This window comes from Terrapene carolina, unplaced genomic scaffold, assembly GCF_002925995.2.
Source record: "Terrapene carolina triunguis isolate 2854851 unplaced genomic scaffold, T_m_triunguis-2.0 Scaffold419, whole genome shotgun sequence".
In the NCBI taxonomy this organism is placed as follows: Eukaryota; Metazoa; Chordata; order Testudines; family Emydidae; genus Terrapene; species Terrapene triunguis.
Window position 1 is genome coordinate 810727 of NW_020664770.1, and position 19968 is coordinate 830694.

At 46.1% G+C, this 19968-nt stretch overlaps 1 protein-coding gene across 1 annotated transcript; it reads left to right on the forward strand.

The window, feature by feature from the left end:
- The first annotated feature begins 600 nt into the window (after positions 1 to 600).
- Positions 601 to 19627, forward strand: LOC112117670 (olfactory receptor 10A7-like). The gene is made up of 2 exons (XM_029913002.1): positions 601 to 1525; positions 19599 to 19627. Exons 1-2 carry the CDS (start codon positions 601 to 603, stop codon positions 19625 to 19627), a joined length of 954 nt encoding a protein of 317 aa, XP_029768862.1.
- The last annotated feature ends 341 nt before the right edge of the window (positions 19628 to 19968 follow it).

Genomic DNA, 19968 nt, shown 5'->3' on the forward strand with positions numbered 1-19968 from the left:
CAGAACCCCCGACTGGTCTGCCTGATCCCCAAAGCATCACCATGATGATCACATAACCACCTAAAAACTGATCTGCATGGCACAGCACAAATGAAATCAAATAAATGCCTGCCTAAAAAGGCTTTGGCGTTCCAGTTTTGGACAGGAAAAACCACCCTCAAGGAGCACTGGTTTCTGCTGGGGATGAGTCCAAAACAAACCAATATTCAGCTGTTTGTCCCTTCTGGCCTTGGAGTCTGACTTCAACTTGGCTCTCCCACATCCTTGGGAGGCTATACAGTCACGTTCACACTCCATCCCTGGCCCAATGACTGTCCGTTGCCATTCATAATGGCAATTCATAGTCAGTCATGATGACAATGAATACTCATCGGGCTAGGAAAGCTGGATGAGAATAACTCTACAGCCTCCTACTTCATCATCAGCCTACATTGTATGAATCTCACCACCCTAGCCTGGGTTCTCAAACCCAGCATTTGGGCTGTGACCTCAAGGAGAGGGAGCATTTGAATATTAATACGTTTGAATCAATAGATTAAAGTTTAACAAATGTCATTCTCATTGTACTGTAAAGTTTATCGCTTCCCCCAGATGCATCCCATGGCAGACACGGAGCAGGGAAATCAAACATCCATCACAGAATTCATCCTCCTGGGATTTGGGAATATCCCTAAACTGCGGGTTTTTCTCTTCCTGCTGTTTCTAGTGATCTACTTTGTGACCGTGGGCGGGAACATCCTCATCGTTGTGCTGGTTGTGGCTGATCAGCACCTTCACACCCCCATGTATTTCTTCCTGGGGAACTTGTCATGCTTGGAGACCTGCTACACCTCCACCATCCTGCCCAGGATGCTGGCCAGTCTCCTGACTGGGGACAGAACCATTTCTGTCAGTGGCTGCCTCACACAATATTATTTGTTTGGTTTCTTTGGAGCGACAGAATGTTATCTCTTAGCTGCAATGTCTTATGATCGGTATTTAGCAATATGCAAACCACTGCATTATGCAGCCCTTATGAATGGCAACTTATGCCTCCAGCTAGCAACTGGTTCTTGGATATGTGGATTTTTGACTATTCCCATAATAGTATTTCTTATGTTACAATTTACTTTCTGTGGTCCCAATGAAATTGATAACTTTTTCTGTGAATCTACGCAAATAATAAATCTCTACTGCAATGACACCTACCAGATGGAACTTGTTGTTACCATCCTGGCGGCTTTATTCACTCTGCCCCCATTTGCATTAGCCCTGGCATCCTACGTTTGTATCATCTCCAACATCCTAAGAATCCCTTCCACCACTGGGAAGCAAAAGGCATTTTCTACCTGCTCCTCTCACCTCATTGTGGTGACAGTTTTCTATGGGACCCTAATCATTGTGTATCTGCTACCAAAAACCAACACACTGAGAGACCTGAATAAAGTGTTCTCTGTCTGCTACACAATTCTGACTCCTATGGCCAATCCCTTCATATACAGCCTGAGAAACCAAGAGGTCAAGGAAGCCCTGAAAAAAATTGTCAGTAAGTGTCTAGATTTTATGAGAATTCAGAAACTTCAATCTCTTCAGGCAAAATGGTGTATTACTCAGATGCTGTGTGGCCCTTATTTCTTGCTCCATTGTTGGTGATATGCACTTATAACATTTTGAGGATGTGCAAAGATTTGAAAGTGTGAGAGGAATCCATACCAGGGCTGTTGGAATAAAATGGAACTGTATTTTACTTGCTGAATGCGGGTAGATGATATCTTGGTGAATTCTATACACTAAAATAACTTAGGGCTTGATCCACAAAGGGACTTCGACATTGCAAAGACTAAGTTTTAGTGCCATGCCAGCCAATGGGAGCCTCAGCAATGATTTCGGCAGCCAGGCTCCCTATACGGTGCATGGGGAGAATTAGGCGGCTAAGAAAGGGATCCCCAGAGGTCAGCATGCGGAGCAAGGAGCTGCCTCACCCAGCCAAAAGGACAAGCCAGTTAGAAGAGTGTTACCTAAGCCACATCTCTCCCACGGAGTTAGACGCTATCTCTGCTTGGGATTTTCAGCTGTGAACCCTAAGGAGGGAGGGGGGCACTCACCAGGCTGTTGGAGACCCACGTTCAGTCTCTTCCCCCCGCCCCTCCGTCTAATATGCAGCAGGGATTTTACTGTGGGTTCCCCCCCTCAGGCGAGTGTTCTAGCAACTGGACTGCAGAGTCGTCCTCTCTGGCCCAACACATGTTTAATTCATTTTACACAGTGGAACTATATCCTCAGGAGACTTTGAGGGAGCCCCACACCCAATTGCCCTTCATGCCAGGGCTCGGGGAACTCACCCGAGAAGAGGGAAACCCAATTTAAATGCCTGCACCGCGTGGGTTGGAGGGGAGAGAATTGGATCTGTCTCCCCCACGTCCTGGCTGAATGCCCTAGCCACTGGGATCAGGGTTATAATGGAGGCCTCATGCCCTCCAGCCACTTTGGTTGGGGATAGGCGTGCTGTGAGCATGCCTACCGGATCGAGCCCTGTGGGTGAGACAGGCAGGGCTGTGCCTAGCTTGAGGCTCCTGTGGGGGTGAGGTGTGAGATGAGTGCCTAGACTGAGGTGGCTGTGCATATGTTTACTGGCTCCTACAGTCCTTTAGTGGCAGAGATTTAGACACCTACGACATTAGGTGTCAGCTGAGCAGGGGTTTTGAGGCTCTCATTGGTGCCTAAATGCTGGCTCTACACACCTGAGTCCCTTTGTGGGACTAGCTCTGAAAACCCAAATTCCGAAGTGACAGATGCTCTTAGGCCCATAGCCTCTCAATGGGATTTATGTTCCTGTGTCTCTGAGTTCGCTTGAGGCCAGATGTGTTTAAAGGTATTGAGGTGCCTAGTGGGATTTTCAAAAACATCCAGACGCAGAACATGCCAAAAATGGGTTTAGGCCCCAAGATGCTGCTGAAAGTCCCATTGGTGTCTAAATACATTTTAAAATCTGGCTCTTGGGCATTTCTGAACATTTTACTCCTGGTCTTTAACCTCCCCTGATGAGAGCTGAGGGAATCATTACGTTTTCAGCTTGGGGGCCCGTATGAGACCGGAACCTCTGCCAACAGGCCAAGGGCACAGGGTGGGCATAGTTTCACAGGGATCCCGTGGGCTGGGTATCTGCACAAGAGCTCACCAGAGGGTGGCATGTGAGGTCTGTACTGATAGCTGCTAGCACACTGGTCGCCATAACTCCTTAAGTATTATCCAGCCACGCATTTCACAAGGATTATGTATCTATACTGAAAATACTGTCTTGGGGTTAAGCCAGGTCACCAGGAAGTGACATACCTCTGGAAATACTTCCTAACTGTAAGAATGGTAGGACAACGGAACAGATGCCTAGGGAGGTTGTGGAGGTTCCTTTACTGGAGGTTTTCAAAAGGAGGCTGGCTAGCCAACTGTCTTGGATGGTTTAGACAAAACAAATCTTGCATCTTGACAGGGGGTTAGACTAGATGACCCTTGCGGTCCCTTCTAACCCTACAGTTTTATACCTCTGAGATAACAAGATGCTTTTCTCCCTGTCTGGCCATTTGTGTATTGTGGACCTCACAATGGAGGCCTATTTACAGAATGAGCCTGGTGCAAGTTAAGAGATTGCAAAATCTGAGAGAAATAAAACAGCAGGGGGTGTTGAGGGTCCTTCACCTAGGTGACAAGCTAACAGTTTGTTTGTCTTCTGAAAGCAGGGTCACCACTAGCCTGTCTATAAAGCGCAGCAAGGATTTTGGGGGAGCAATACTCTACAAGACACGAGTATCTTGTTAACTAAGTTTGGGCTCTAGAATGCATGTTATAATTTTATTTTATTATAGGTAAGCATTTGTTTCCAATACTTGCTACTACTGGAATCTCTAAGCTTTGCTAAATAAACTTCTACTTGTTTTCACTATAAACATATGTAAGTGCTGTGTGTTAAGCAGAGCAGAGATCTGAGATGGAACGGGTAAGCTCAGGTGTACTGGTTCTTTGGAAGCAGCAGATCTGTGAATATGGCAAGTGTCCAGTGAACCAGGGGCTGGTCACTCCAGGGGGATGCTCTGAGGCCTTGAGCATTGGTATGTGCCTAACGCTAACTGTAAAGTAACAACGGGGCCTGCATAGGCCTAGAGAGGAGTGCTTGTGTCACCCATGGCTGGTGGAGTTGGGGAGCTGACCCCCGGTAGGTACAAACAAGTCTTCCTCACACTGAGGGCAGGCAGTGGCAAGGTGCTTCAGAGCACTGGGTATTACAGGAAGTGTCACAGCAAAACTGATTAAATTAGTACTTTTTTTGTTTCTACCAAAATGAGTCTCTCACTGAAATGAGAGACTGAAAATTTTTTATTCAAGTTGAATGAAATTTTTTCAATGTGAATTTAAAACGTTTCAAGACATCGCCAATTTTTTTCCCCGAAACTCTTCACCAAATTCAACCTGAATTCCTGAATAGTTTCACTGCCCTGAAAAATGCTTTTTTTGTGTGCAAATTTACCATTCACTGAAAAAAATGTCTCCATGCTCTACCTGTGGGCCATGAGTGACTCTATCTGGGTAATTGTCTACCTGGACTCTGTGGGAGAAGGGATGCATAGAACATTTGCTCCCCACTCTCATAGATTGCATTGGATACAGGCTGAGTGTAGGGCTGTGCGGTGGGATATTTGTGGGAACTCTCGGATTGTGAACTTGGGAATCACGTGAGAGATGAGGACCATGGGGTGGAGGAATACTCCGAGGGGTAAGGATGCTGGGTGCTCCTTGTCCCAGGTGCTATATAGCTCAGGCCCCAGGTCTCAATGGCATGGCACAGGCTGATGGTGTTGGGAAAGCAATGAAAATGTTGATATGTTGAATAATGACCCCCTGAGAGGGCTCCGGATTTACATCCCTTCTCTAAGTGGCTGCATTGTGTAACAGTCACTAGGTAGCAACATTGCACCTTTTACACTATTTATACTGCTATAAAGTCTAATGGACCTTAGATGGCAAAGCAGTGTAGCGAAGGAGTAGGGCATGTCTGTGTTACTGGGACAAGATGAGAGCTGAGAGTCATGTAAGAGAAAAGGTCACCTATCACTAGGCTTGACAGAAGTCCGTTTTTATTGGTGTCAATGGATAATATTGATTTAATCCATAAAAATAAAAAATACTTAAATACATTTTCAGTTGCAGAAAATTATGGGGGATCAGACCGTGGGTGTGTTAGTCAGTAGTTATTTAATTACAGTAGCTGTTGAGATTCAAAAAGGTAAAGCTTTAAACTGTTAAAACACAATTTTTTAACATCACGTGTCAAAATATACCAAGTAAATATCCTTAAATCAAACTCTAAGTTCTCAAGCAGCATTTTTCGTTCTTTGCCGATCTGTACATTTCAATAATTATCAATGGAAATATTTTTTCCCTCAGTTTGTGTTCGGTGAAATACACATTTACCAATAAAAATCTAATTCTTCCAAGCTGAGGTATAGTTCATCCTTTCCTCTTTTTTACCCTCTACAGAATCCTCCCAGCTCTCACTGATGGCTTCTTATGTCTCGTTCTATATCTATTTTCCACAATAGACTCCCCATATGTATCCCTTACACTGTGCTGCCATCTAGTACACAATAAATCAGTCTCTAAGTTTCTCAACCTGTGGGTGGGGACCCAAAATTGGGTCGCCAGAATGTTTCAAAGGGTTGCATAGTAGCTCCTGTCCCAAAGGGCTGGCTGGGCTCACCTCCCTGCTCCAGGCACTACAAACTTTGGGGCCCTAAGCAGGAATATTTTGGGGTGTCCCGCACACACAACACATACTAATAAATAATAGGGGGCTCCTTTGAGCTGCTCAGGGCCCTAAGCAATTGCTTAGCTGGTGCTAGGCATAAGCACACTCTGCTCTGGGGTCCCAGCGTCACTCAGGTTTGGCCCAGGCATCATGATGACAGAAGCCCGGGTAGACCAAATATGACTGGGTGGCACTGCAACCCCATGAGCCAGGTCACACCTCCACTATCACAAATTTGGTCCAGTCAGGGGGGCGGGGCCATCCTGAGCAGCGCTGCAACACCGGAGGTTGCAATGCCCTGAGTGGAGAGCCAAGCCCAGCCAGCCCCACAGCACAGGAGCTGCAGGAGCCACCACTGTGGGTCCTGCCCAGTACTCACTCCAACTCCTCTGGGGTGGCAGGACCCAACCAAAACCACCCCATCCCCCAGCCCCCCGCAGCCTGTTTACTGGGTCGCAACAGGCCATAAATATTTACAAATGGGTCCTGAGCCCAAAAAGGTTGAGAACCACTGATCTAGACACTTACTGACAATTTTTCTCAGGGCTTCCTTCACCTCTTTGTTTCTTGGGTTGTATATGAAGGGATTGGCCATAGGAGTCAGAATTGTGTAGCAGACAGAGAACACTTTGTTCAGGTCTCTCAGTGTGTGTGTGTGGGGGGGGGGGGGGGGTGGTAGCAGACACACAGTGATTATGGTCTCACGATTTGGTGAGAGGAGCAGGTAGAAAATGCCTTTTGCTGCCCGATGGTGGAAGGGATTCTCAGGATGGTGGAGATGATACAAACATAGGATGCCAGGGTTAATGCAAATGGGGACAGAGGGAATAAAGCAGCTAGGAGGGTGGTTGCAAGCTCTAGATGGTAGGTGTCACTGCAGCAGAGATTTATTATTTTTGTACATTCACAGAAGAAATGTTGATTTTATTGGAGCCACAGAAAGATAATTGTGACATGAAGGACATTGGTGTGGTACCAGCCAGAAGCCCACTTATCCAAGACCCAGTTGCTAGCAGGAGGCATAAACTGCCATTCATAAGGGCTGCATAATGCAGTGGTTTGCATATTGCTAAAAACCGATCATAAGACACTGCAGCAAAGAGAACATTCTGTAAGCCCACAGAAACTAACAAAATTAAATTGTCATACAGCCTCTGACAGAAATGGTTCTGTCCTCAGTCAGGAAACTGGCCAGCATCCTGGGCAGGAGGGTGGAGATGTAGCAGGTCTCCAAGCAGGACAATTTCCCCAGGAAGGAGTATATGGGGGTGTGTGAAGGTGCTGATCAGCCACAACTAGCGCAACGATTAAGCTGTTCCCAGACATAGTCACTATGCAGATTGCTAGAAATAGCAGGAAGAGAAGGATCTGCACCTCAGGGAGATTCCTGAATCCCAGGAGGATGAATTCTGTGATTGATGTTCTGTGTCTGCCATGGTCTGTATCAGGGGAGATAAAACAAACTCTACAATATAACAAGACTACAGCATTTGTTAAACTTTAACTATTCATTTAAAAGCATTTATATTCAAATGCCCCAATCGCTTTCCAGCTACCAGCCCAGAAACTGGCTTGAGAACACGAACTGGGGCAGTGGTGTTCATACAATGGAGGTTGATGCTGAATTACCAGGCTGCGGAATCCTTCTAAGGCTACGTCTACACTAGAAATGCTCCACTGTAGCTTCACTGCTGTCGTGTGGACCCTTACTACAGCTATGAAAGGGGTTCTGCTGTCACTGTAGCAAATCCACCTCTCCAAGAGGTGGTAGCCCAGTCAACTGCAGAAGTCTTCTGACCACCTAGCAGTGTCTATGGCAAGGTTTAGGCTGGATTAGGTACATCACACAGGGCACGAAATTTTTCACAGCCCCGAGCAATATAGTTAGGTGAGTTTAACTTTGTAGTATAGGCCAACCTTTACTCTCCTTTTCTGGCCACATTACTATTCATTGTGAAAGACTCTGACAATGGATGGTCATTTGGGCTGGGGACAGCCTGTGAAAGTGACTCTGTAGCCCAGTGGCTAGGGCTGTCACCTAGGGTGTGGGTGAGACAAGTGCATGCCCCAATGATTACTTAATTATTTAGTGGAACAGCTCCGAGAGGAGAGATTGAGAACACCCCTTGGCTCAGTGTCGAGGGTATTTGCCTGCAACGTTAGAGATCTCTATTCAAATCTCTTCTTATGTGGCCGCAGCGGGAGTGGAACCTGGGTCTCCACACCTCTGTTGAGTGCCTTAGCCACTGGATTAAATCTTATAAGCAAGTGACTTCAGCCTTCTCCTCCAGCTGGTTTGTGAATCTTTTGCTTTGCTCTTGTCAAAATTCCTGAAACTCAAAAAAAAAAAAAAAAAAAAAACTTTGGGACAAAATTAGGGGTTTGTTTCAACATCACGGAAATGTTTCCAGTCAAAGTTTTCCATTTCGGCAACATCAGAACGTTTTGACTTTTGTAAGCTCAACATTTTTTTTTCTTTGACTTTTCAATTCACTGTGTCATTTTTGGTTTGACCAGAAGCAATATTGATATATATTCTTTTTTGAAATTGCCAGTGAACCAAAAACCCCGTGATTTGCCCAGATCTATCAATGACATGGAAAGTGAGTGAGCAAAACTGACAGCAATGTGCTGCTAAGTCAGACTCCGATTTGTGTATAGATCCTGATGCATCTGATTAAAAACAGATTTAGCCTTGCTCCCCAGAATCTGCTCCAAGAAGCCATTACTAGTGGCTTGTAATGGGTATGCCAGCTCCCCAGGAGGAGTCTGGCAAATGGAGGTGTGAAGACTGGATTCCCTTCAAAAGTTTCCCCTCTTCCCCAGCAGAACCCAATGCTCCATGAATGTGGCTTTGCCAGTCCAAAACCTCACCTCTGAAGCCTTTTTATGCAGACATTTGTTTAATTTCATTTGTGCTGTACCATTTGTATCAGTTCTTATGTTGCTATGTGATCATCACTAACTTCTGGATTTCTCTGCTAATGGATATTGATTCAATCTGCTTAGTGACATTCTGAAAACTGAACAATAAAATCTCCATTAATATCCACAGTAGCTAAGTCATTCATTTAGAAGGGGTATAAACTCACATGACTCTGAAAATGTGCCAACTATCATGTCTAAGGGTTTTGCTTTTCTTTAACAGTTCCTTTTTGACCTTTTTCCTTTCCCCACTCTGAACTTCTGCAACTTTGAAGCAGCAGCAAAGAGTCCTGTGGCACCTTATAGACTAACAGACGTATTGGAGCATGAGCTTTCGTGGGTGAATACCCACTTCGTCGGATGCATGTAGTGGAAATTTCCAGAGGCAAGTATAAATATGCAAGCAAGAATCAGGCTAGAGATAACGAGGTTAGCTCAATCAAGGATGATGAGGCCCTCTTCTAGCAGTTGAGGTGTGAACACCAAGGGAGGAGTTGGCTAGCCATTCACAGTCTTTGTTTAATCCTGAGCTGATGGTGTCAAATTTGCAGATGAACTGAAGCTCAGCAGTTTCTCTTTGAAGTCTGGTCCTGAAGTTTTTTTGCTGCAGGATGGCTACCTTTAAATCTGCTATTGTGTGTCCAGGGAGATTGAAGTGTTGTCCTACAGGTTTTTGTATATTGCCATTCCTAATATCTGATTTGTGTCCATTTATCCTTTTATGTAGGGACTGTCCAGTTCTGCCGATGTACATAGCAGAGGGGCATTGCTGGCATATGATGGCGTATATTACATTGGTGGACGAGCAAATGAATGAACCGGTGATGATGTGGCTGATCTGGTTAGGTCCTGTGATGGTGTCACTGGTGTAGATATGTGGGCAGAGTTGGCATCGAGGTTTGCATGGATTGGTTTCTGAGTTAGAGTTACTATGGTGCAGTGTGTAGTTACTGGTGAGAATATGCTTCAGGTTGGCGGGTTGTCTGTGGGCGAGGACTGGCCTGCCACCCAAGGTCTGTGAAAGCGAGGGGTCGTTGTCCAGGATGGGTTGTAGATCCCTGATGATTTGTTGTAGCGGTTTTAGCTGGGGACTGTATGTGATCGCCAGTGGAGTTCTGTTGGTTTCTTTCTTGGGCTTGTCTTGCAGTAGGAGGCTTCTGGGTACATGTCTGGCTCTGTTGATCTGTTTCCTTATTTCCTCGTGCGGGTATCGTAGTTTTGAGAATGCTTGGTGAAGATTTTGTAGGTGTTGGTCTCTGTCTGAGGGGTTGGAGCAGATGCAGTTGTACCTCAGTTCTTGGCTGTAGACAATGGATCGTGTGGTGTGTCCGGGATGGAAACTGGAGCATGAAGGTAAGCATAGCTGTCGGTGGGTTTTCGGTATAGGGTGGTGTTAACGTGACCGTCACTTATTTGCACCGTGGTGTCTAGGAAGTGGACCTCCCGTCTAGATTGGTCCAGGCTGAGGTTGATGGTGGGGTGGAAGCTGTTGAAATTGTGGTGGAATTTTTCCAGAGTCTCCTTCCCATGGGTCCAGATGATGAAGATGTCATCAATGTAACGTAGGTAGAGAAGGGGCGTGAGTGGACGAGAGCTGAGGAAGCGTTGTTCCAGGTCAGCCATAAAAATGTTGGCATATTGTGGGGCCATGCGGGTGCCCATAGCGGTGCCACTGATCTGGAGGTATATAATGTCATCAAATTTGAAATAGTTGTGTATCTCTAGCCTGATTCTTGCTTGCATATTTATACCTGCCTCTGGAAATTTCCACTACATGCATCCGACGAAGTGGGTATTCACCCACGAAAGCTCATGCTCCAATACGTCTGTTAGTCTATAAGGTGCCACGGGACTCTTTGCTGCTTTTACAGATCCAGACTAACATGGGTACCCCTCCGATACTTAACTTTGAAGAAGTTAGAGAGGGAGAAGGAAAAAAATCAAGTCTGTTACTTTGCCACTTTTGCAATTTTTCAAACTTTGAGGAAGTTTTAGAAAGTCACTGAGTGGCAAAATGGACAAGGAATTTGTGTGTGTGTGTGTGTATGGAGTGCGGGGGGGAAATGACATTATTTAGTTTATTGTTTTTAAACCACTGGGTGCAATCACCAAAAGTTTGAAAAAATGCAAATTTCTTTATGATTGATGGAAACAGCTTTCAAATGCCAACATTTTTCACATATGCCATGTTTGTAGCCATGTGGGTCCCAGGATATAGAGCAGCAAGGTGGGTGAGGTGATATCTTTAATTGGATAACTTCTGTTGGTGAGAGAGACGAAGCTTTCAAGCTTACCCAGAGCTCTTCTTTCAGTCTGGGAAATGTGCTCAGAGGGTATGTCTACACTGCAATTAAACCCCATGAGGGGAGAGTGGCCTAGAGCTCAGGCTCCAATCTGAGCCCAAATGTCTACATTGCAATTTTATAGGCAGAGTCAGCTGACACAAGCCAGCTGCAGGTGTTTAATTGCAGTGTGACATAACCAAAGTGTAACAGCTAAATACAAGGTGGAACAGATTGTTCAGCATAAGTAGTGAACAACTTTCAAGGGATCAGGCAAGGTGAAGTGACCCATTAATACTTCTCCAGTAATAAAGGGGGGAGGAGAAAAGCTGAGGTTGGGGAGGGAGTTAAGTGGCTTATAGATTGTTGTAATAGACCACAAATCCAATGTCTCTGTTCAGTCCATAATTTTTAGTGTATAGTAAAGTAATGAATTTAACCCCCCAGACTCATCTTTTGAGGTTTATGCAGGTTGCCTTTGAGGACAAGGCCTGATAGGTCAGATATGGAGTGACTGCTTTGTGAAAAGAGTTCACCCACGGGGGATATGGTGTTTTATCACTTTTCTTTCCTGAGAGTTCATTTGATAGTGTAGTGATTGACCGACTGTCTGGCTTCACCCACAGAGTTATTTTGGGGGGGCATTTAGTCCACTGGATGAGGTACACCATATGTGATAGGCATTTGTAGGACCCATGGATCTTGAAAGGTGTGTGGTGGCAGTGGGGTATTCTCATCACAGAAGTGGAGATACGACTACAGATGTTGCATCTGTTCTGGCAGGGTCTGGTGTTGCTTTGAGTTAGTGTGTCCTGGTCTGTGGGGAGTTTGCGTCTTATGATGAGGTTGTGGGGGGGTTGTTTGAAGACCTGAAGAGGGGGTTCAGGAATGATTTCTTACAGGATGGGGTATGTAGACGAGTGGATTCACCCCTGTGGCACCTCCTGCTGGTGACTTCGGGGAATTAGCTCATTCCAGTTCCGGAACGTCCTCTGCACGCCTCTCTGTGATCTGCCTGCCCTCTGGCCCCATGTCCCTCCCAGGACCCCGGTTCCCTGTTAGCTGGGGTGCTGCCCCCTGGCAGTAACCCCTTTCTCTCAGGGTCTCCCCTCCCTGGGGAACCCCCACTCACTACTCCCACCTCGCCTCAGTATATGGCTACTACCAGTCATTGTCTAGCCCCCACGCCCTGGGGCGGACTGCAGTATCAGCCTACTCATCACTGACAAGGTTGGGTTTGGACCTGCTGCCTTTGCCTACCCCTGGGGTGCCCTCTGCAACCCCCAGTACCTATTAGCCCAATGCTGGGCCGCAGCTTGGGGCTTTCCAGGCTGGAGCTCCCCAGCTCCTCTGCCTTTCCCCAGCCCTGCTCCACTCAGGTACCCTGTCTCTAGCTCCCTACAGCCAGGCCCTTCTCCCTCTACAGGCAGAGGGAGACTCTCTGTCTGTCCCTGGCTTCTCTGCCATTATAGGGCCAACTGAGTCTGTTTGGGGAGTGGCCCCAGGTGCAGCCACTTCCCACAATCAGCCCAGCCTAAAAGCTGCTTTCTCCAGCCACAGCCCCCTCCCAGGGCTGTTTTTAAGCCCTTCAGGGCAGGAGCGGGGTAACCACCCTGCTACAGGGTACCAGTTGAGTATGGGTTGTAATTGTTTAATGATACCCTGGTTGTCACCTACCACATCACACTGGAACCCATACAGGGTATGTGGCAGGAGGGGTCCCCTCCCCTTTCTCGCCCCCCCACACCCATGTTAAAGCCAGTTCTCTCAGGGTATTTGGATGGCCTGTTCCATGATGTGATCTACTTCTTTGGAGTGTCCTTATTTGTTGAAGGCACTCTGAAGCGTGTTAAGGTGTATATTCCAGACTTTCTCCTTGGTGCATATTCTGTGGTATCTAAGTGCCTGGCTGTAGATAGCAGACTTTTCGTTGTGTCTGGGATGGTTGTTGGATCTGACAGTAGGTGTGGTGATCCATTGGTTTCTTTTATGTTGTCTGTAGGGTTCCATTGTTGATGCTGATTGTGCTGTCCAGGAAGATGATGCTGGTGTGGGAGTATTCTAGAGAGTTTCATGGATGGGTGGTGGTGGTTGAAGTTGTCATGAAAATCTATGGAGGAGTTTAGATTGGCTGGTCATAGGATGAAAGTATCAAAGTATCTCAGGTACATGCACCATGAAACAAGTGATATACCTGAGATATGTAGACAATGCACAGTGGTGCACCAGGGTGATAAGTGGCTCCCACCTAATGTCTGGAGAAGTTTGTCTGAAGGCATGCTACCTGTGAGTGAAACTACAAGGCCTAGAGAACATAATTTCCAGAATATATACATAATTCCTCACATTTTCTGTGCATACATCTCACAATGATTCTGATGAGCAGTGCAACACTAGAGACAGTGCATGATCCCTTTTGGTGAACACATGGGATCTGTGTCCTCTGCCAGTTGTCATCAAGATGTCCTAGGGTCACACTAAACACTTCTAAAAATCTGCCCCTCGATCCACAAAGGGACTTAAGCATGGCAATACCCAGCCTCTAGGCACCTTGCCATGCAGTGATCCCACAGCTCAAGTTAGGTGCTTAGGCTGTATGGGGAGAATTGGGGTTCCTAACTCCCATTGATTTCAGTGAAAGGTAGGAGCAAAGTCCCTTTGAGAATCTGGACCTAAGAAAGGTATCCACAAAAGCCAACTTGCTGAGCAGGGAGCCCACAGGGAATGCTGAGGAGCGGGACATGACCTAAGCCCTGCTCCTATGAGGTAACAAAGTGCCTAAATCTCAGCCTGCAGGAGGAGAGCATCGGTGTATGGGGTTCTCAGCTGTGACACCCCTCCCAGCAGGGGAAATCACCTTGGCCGTGGGAAAGCAGGGTTCTTTTTCCCCTATGCCTGTCGTGGAGCAGGGTTTGAACAGGGCTGACCACTGGGCTGTAGAGTCATTCCTCCTCTCCCTTTGGCCCAATGCATGTGGAGTTATTTATACACAGTGGAACAGCTTCAGCAGGTGAGACTGTGAGCACCCCCTGCCCCATTATCTGAACATCCCATAGCCCAATGGCTAGGGCACCCACCTCCAAAGCATGAAACCCAGGTTCTAATACTTTCTCTTTAGCAGGTAGAAGGGAGAGTTCAACCTGCATCTCCCACACCCTGGCTGAGAGCCCTAGCCATGGAGGTAAAGGCTGAAAGGGAGGCTGCCATTTCCCCCTCGCCATGTTGTGCAGGGTTAGGTGTGCTCCAAGCATGTCTATTGCATCAGGCCCACAGATGGAAAAGGGTGGGGATCCCCCTGAAACTTACGTATGAGAGAGGAGCCTCTGCACCTAGACAGAGGTGTCAGGGCACTTGCTAACTGCCACGGACTTAGGCAGGCAGGGAACCTTAATGGTGGAAATTCAGATGCCGAGGAGATTTCCGTGCCGGCCATTGAGGCTCAGTGGGAGGTTAGGTGGCAGCTGAGCAGGGCTTTGGAGGTCCTCAGTGCCATTGTAATGTTGGACTTTGGTGTTTGTCACTTGAAGTGCTTAAGTCCTCTGGTGGATCTAGCCCCTAAATCTCATAGTCAAAAGGAACTGATGCACTTAGAAACAAATCTCGTAAACCGTCAGTAAGATGTAGGCTCCTATGTCACTTTAGAAAAAGGGTTTTAGGCTCCTTAGGCACTTTTGCTATACTGTATAATGGCCACAAGGGGCAGCAGAGGGTGAGGGGCAGGGATGGGGCAGCTATACTGTATGATGGGCACTAGGGGACAGCTAAAATTTTCTCACCAATGTTTTGGGTGTCCATTGTTATGATCTCTAGATGGCAGCTGATTCTGGGGAATGACAAATGGACAGTACTAAATACTAAAACCATGATTTTAGTTAAACAATATTTTTAAGTGATTAAGAATTGATAAACTTGGAATTAAAACTTGAATTAAAAATGTAAGCCAAGCTTTGTGAAGCTTCAGGTCTATCCCTATATTATATATTCTAGTCCTGTATTCAGCCAATATCCTTCAAAGAGTTAAGCAATAAGATTTCATCCATATCTGCTATATTTTTGTCTGATTAATTAAAAAAGAAAAGAAAAAAGAAACCTCTTATTTAAAAACGCAATTATGTGAGTCACAAATATTCAGCACTGGGAATTATGAAGAACAAAGCTTGGGAGACACAATTATTCATACTAGTGATAAATTCGACGGAGACCTTATTAAGGGATCAGGGAGCAAATTATTGTGCTCTTCCATAAAGGCTACAAGAAGCATTTCCTCCAGGGCAAGAAGTGACAGTATATCAAACTTCATGCTGAAAAACTTTTTAGACTCAAGTTGTAGAATATATTGTAATACACACAAATGAAATGATGATAGTCACTGTACCCATTGAGGACCATGAATTGGCTAGTATGAATGTATAACATGGTCCTCTACAGGATGCAGTCAGTACTGTTCTCTTGGTTTTCAAACACTCCAACAGTCCAACTAGAGATTTATATTTCTTGTACAAGATTATCTAATTTGTGTAATTGCTGTGGCACTGAAGATACATGTGACTCAAACTTTTCAGGGTTTTGGGGAAAAAAGTAGGTCTCTGACCTTCATGTTTTCATGGTCTGGGCTTTTCCAAGAAGCCCAAGGAAGTTAAGTGCCAAACTCTTATAGCAATTCAGTGGCAGTTGTGTACATTTTACGCCCCCCCTTTGAAAATCCCAACCTAAATATGTAAAGCACCTTGTTGTACCTGCATTTTATCTGAGCAAAAATTGGGTAACGTTTTCCAAAACACTTAGGCTTCTATGTCACTGCTTAAGTTTGCTAAAGTCTTGTTGACTTTCAGTGACTCTTAGGCCTGGTCTACACTGCGGGGGGAGATCGATCTAAGATATGCAAGTTCAGCTACGAGAATAGCATAGCTGAAGTCGACGTATCTTAGATCGACTTAGATTGACTTACTTTGCATCCTCGCGGCACAGGATCAATGGCCGCTGCTCTCCCGTCGACTCCGCTTCCACCTCTTGCAACAGTGTAGTTCCGGAGTTGACAGGGAGTGTGTCCGGGGATCGATCACTACCCACCAATCCGGCCGGTAGTGTAGACTCTAAGGGTACCTTAGAGTGCTAAGCCTTAGTAACTAAGACACTTTTGAAAATGGGATTTAGGCTCCTAAATCACATAGACATGTTTTAAAATGTTCCCTGAACTAATTATCTGATATTGGATGGGGTCTGAGTACTTCTGTGTTTTGCTATTGAGGGCAACACGGGGTTTGTTTAGAGAAAGTGCAAGATCAGCTAACTATGCTGAGATTTTTCAAAGCTACCTAAGGGAACTGGATGGGAACTCAGTGTCTAAATCATTTAGGCAGCTCTGAAAATCTCAGCTGTAAACCTTACTTCTAGAATTGGTGTTATTGCTTGACCGTCAACATAACATTCACCCACTAAAGAGAGAGATTGATTTTAGGATTAGAAGTTTCTTCTCTCTCCAGGATTTTCCCTTTGAGATTAGAAGTTTGACTCTACCAACGTTGTCTGCAAATAAACCTAATACTAACTTTCCCTTGCCTGTTACGTTCCCCACAGCAGACGTGCCTCAGGAGACTGCACCTTCCCACAGAAGAATAGATAATGAATCAGAAAAGATGTTCCCCATTTGGCGGAGGGTATGAGGCACAGGGCACATTACCAGATATAACAGAGCCACGGTAGCCCATCTCGGCTATGATGTTCTATTTACTGAGAACATGGAAGTACATGAATGCAGTGGGGAGAGAAGATAGACTGAATAACCTGGATCACAGTGTCTGAAATCCTGAGTAAGAAGGTGACAGACTCCAGCTGCTGATAGAGGTAAATCAATCTTTTCCTCCCTGCTTCTTAAAGCTCAAGGTTTTTAAAGCCATGTAAGTTTGCTAGGTAACTAATTCCATTGGAACCTAAGGGGAATTTGGCAATGATCTCTCTTAAACTCCCAACCCAACAGAATTTGGAAGAAGGAAAGGCCACTCAGGTCACTGCTATCCTAGCTCCTTTTATGGCCGCCATCATCGTGGTATCTGGGCACCTCACTGAACTGAATGTAGCTATCCTCCCACTGCCCCATGAGATGCTATTGCCCCTGCTATACAGACAGGGACCTAACACCCAGAGGGACAGATTTATAGAGGTATTTTGGCACCTAAAGACAGCAGACACCCCAGTGGGATTTATAATCGATGAGTGTTACGTACTGAACCTACTCAGGCCCCAGTGTGCATTTTTAGGTACCTACCGGCCTTTGGAATTCTGGCCTGAAAGTCACACAAGGATTTTTGTGACAAAGGAGGGAATTGAACCAACATCTCCAAAGTCCAAGGCGAGATCATGAAACACTGGAACATCCTTCACTCTGCTTCCCTCTGGTACACACAAGATTTTACTTTTCTTTCTGGCACAGACCTCGCTGGGGCATGGAGAGGGTTAGCGAGGTGATATGGGTAGAGCAGAGCTGATATTTGCTGCTGAGCTCAGTGCTCCGGGTGTAGACATTGTCTATGAGTAGGCTTGGCAGAATTCAATTTTTTTGCAATTTTGACTACTAATATTATTTTAATTTTTTTTCTTCATTTTTAAACTATTTTAATTTTTACAGCTGCAGGAAATTCAGCAGGGGACAGGGTTGGGATCAGGGTTAGGGCAGTGCTGACGGCAGCCGTGCGGGGGTCTTCCAGCAGTGACAGCGGAGAAACTGGTGGCTCCCTGCACTGCCGAGGGGTCCAAGACACCAGGATGCAAGGGGCAGGGAAGGCGGCTGCTCTGGCCCAGTGGAGCAGAGTTCCGTGGCCAGGGCCATGAGGAGGTGGAGAACCATGAGCCCTGGGCAGTGGCAGAGGCCACCCTGTTGTTGAATGGCTCCATCCATGGGCAGAAGCCATCCAGCAGCGGGGTGCTCTCCCCCATAGCCAGGGACTCATCCTCCACCTCACAGCCCAGGCTGGGGGTCTCAGCTCTGGCCCGCCAAGACCGCAGCCTGCCCTGCACCTTGCGCCTTCAGGGATGGGTGTCACAAGCCCCATGGCTGTGCAGGGAGCCCTGTGCAGCTCTGCTCACTCCCGAGACAGCTGGGTGCAGAGGGCTCCCTGCCTGGCTGCAGGACCGGTGACTCCCATCCCCGCGGGCACACAGCGCAGGGGAAGGCTGCGCTAACGTCGACTGTGACCGATTTTTTTTCTGTTGGTTTCAGTGTCTCAGCTGATAGCGACATTTACCGACATCTAGTGATTAAAAACGAATCCTTCAGGAACCAAAACCTGGGGGGAGTGATGAAGGTGAGTCACTGAGATTAAGCAGCTCCGGAGAAGTTCTACCCCCTGAATGTACTGGTTCAGGCTGGCTTTTCCAGAGACTAGTGGCATGTCTGCATTACACGCAGTGCAGAGGCACAGCTGCAGCTATGCCACAGTCATGTAGATACTTACTACAGCGATGAAAGGGGTTTTCCATCATAACTGTTGGCAATGCCTGTTCATAGCCCTTGGAGAGAAAGCAATGCACAGGCACTGGGCTTTAGGCACTGGGCTTGCTGGCGATCTCCCAGTGCAAGGCAGGGAGCTGTGCAGTCTTAAAACCCCCTGCCCCCTGACTGGGACAAGGGGCCCTGCCCAGAGACAGGTGATGGCTGGAGACAGGACACCTGACTAGGACACCCAAAGTGGATCATGGAGGGGGGAAACAGGTGCCGTTACCCTGAAATGGTGACAATAATTACATTAATTCTGTATGCTATTCATTGTTTTCATAATACCTATTTTATTTGAATATTAAGAGAAAAATTGCTAAGTCTAGAAGGCAAGGGGAAAATGAACAACACAGAGGACTGAGCAGTTGTAAAAATAAATCTTATCACACATGTTCCATTATTGTTGATAGAATTAAACAGTGGCTGAAGGGGTTGCACTGATGTGATATGTTTGGGTGTTATGAGGTATTGGACACTTTGTGTCACTAGCGTACTGTTTGAAAATATCTGATTGCCTTAGTTAGTGGCAATATTATATGGTTTGCTAAGTGACTCAATTTCCAACACCAAAGGGGTTCTATAATAGAGAGCAATGCCTTGAGTTGGGGGAGCTGTGGTGTTGGATAAAACAAAATAATCAGAGAGCGGGATCCATTCAGTTAGGGGAGCTAGAACATTGGGTTGTAGGTCCTGTGCTAGTTAATAATCTCCTGTTCACCTTCACCCAGGAAGTAAAGTTAATCACGTTGGCAGACAACACTAATAGGGAGCAGAAGCAAACTCACAGCAGGGCAGAGGAATGATTCAATTGCAGACAGAAACAAAATGAGATTCAATTTGCAAGTGTTTCTGAGGGAAAGTAAACCGAGACACCCAGGTGGCTGTGATGCTGGAAAAAGAAATGGTCAGGAGAGTGAAGTGTAAATTCAGCATAAGTTTGTGATGCAACAGCTCAGTGATGTGTGTGTGTGTGTGTGTGTGTGTGTGTGTGTGTCTCGGAGAGGTCTAAGATGAATGTCAAAAAATGGAAAAAGAATAAAAACAATAGGAAAGTGTTGGACCTTGTGTCATGGAGACGAATGTAACCTGCTTTGACACAGTGTTGATCATTGTCCCCCTCTAGTGGCTGAGTCCACTAGAGCCTTCAACTGAGCCAATAATATGTTTTCAATGAAAGAATCACAGTCCACCGTGGTGATCTATGGTGACAACTTGACAAAGTTACAAAAGACTAATACAAAATGGTGTTGCCAGTTTTGGCATAAATCTATACAGCAGTGTGATTTTTCTGCCTATATTGGCCTTTTAACAGACAGGAGGAGGGGTGATCATGGAATGTCAAAGATCTAAGTAGGAAATTTGCCTCCAGAGTCTTGGTTCTTCACTGACCCAACAGGATGAGGGACCTTATGGAATATTTATGGAACTAAATAGATACTACTACTTGAATTTGAAGATGATATATTTTAATCTATTGTGAATTTTGTTTTCTT

What these genes read in the sequence shown, in the direction of transcription:
- LOC112117670 (XM_029913002.1), top strand. Translation starts at nt 601, where the DNA reads ATGGCAGACACGGAGCAGGGAAATCAAACATCCATCACAGAATTCATC. An exon ending in AGCCCTGAAAAAAATTGTCA is followed by an intron (nt 1,526 to 19,598) that starts GTAAGTGTCTAG and finishes GTCCCCCTCTAG; the next exon opens with TGGCTGAGTCCACTAGAGCC.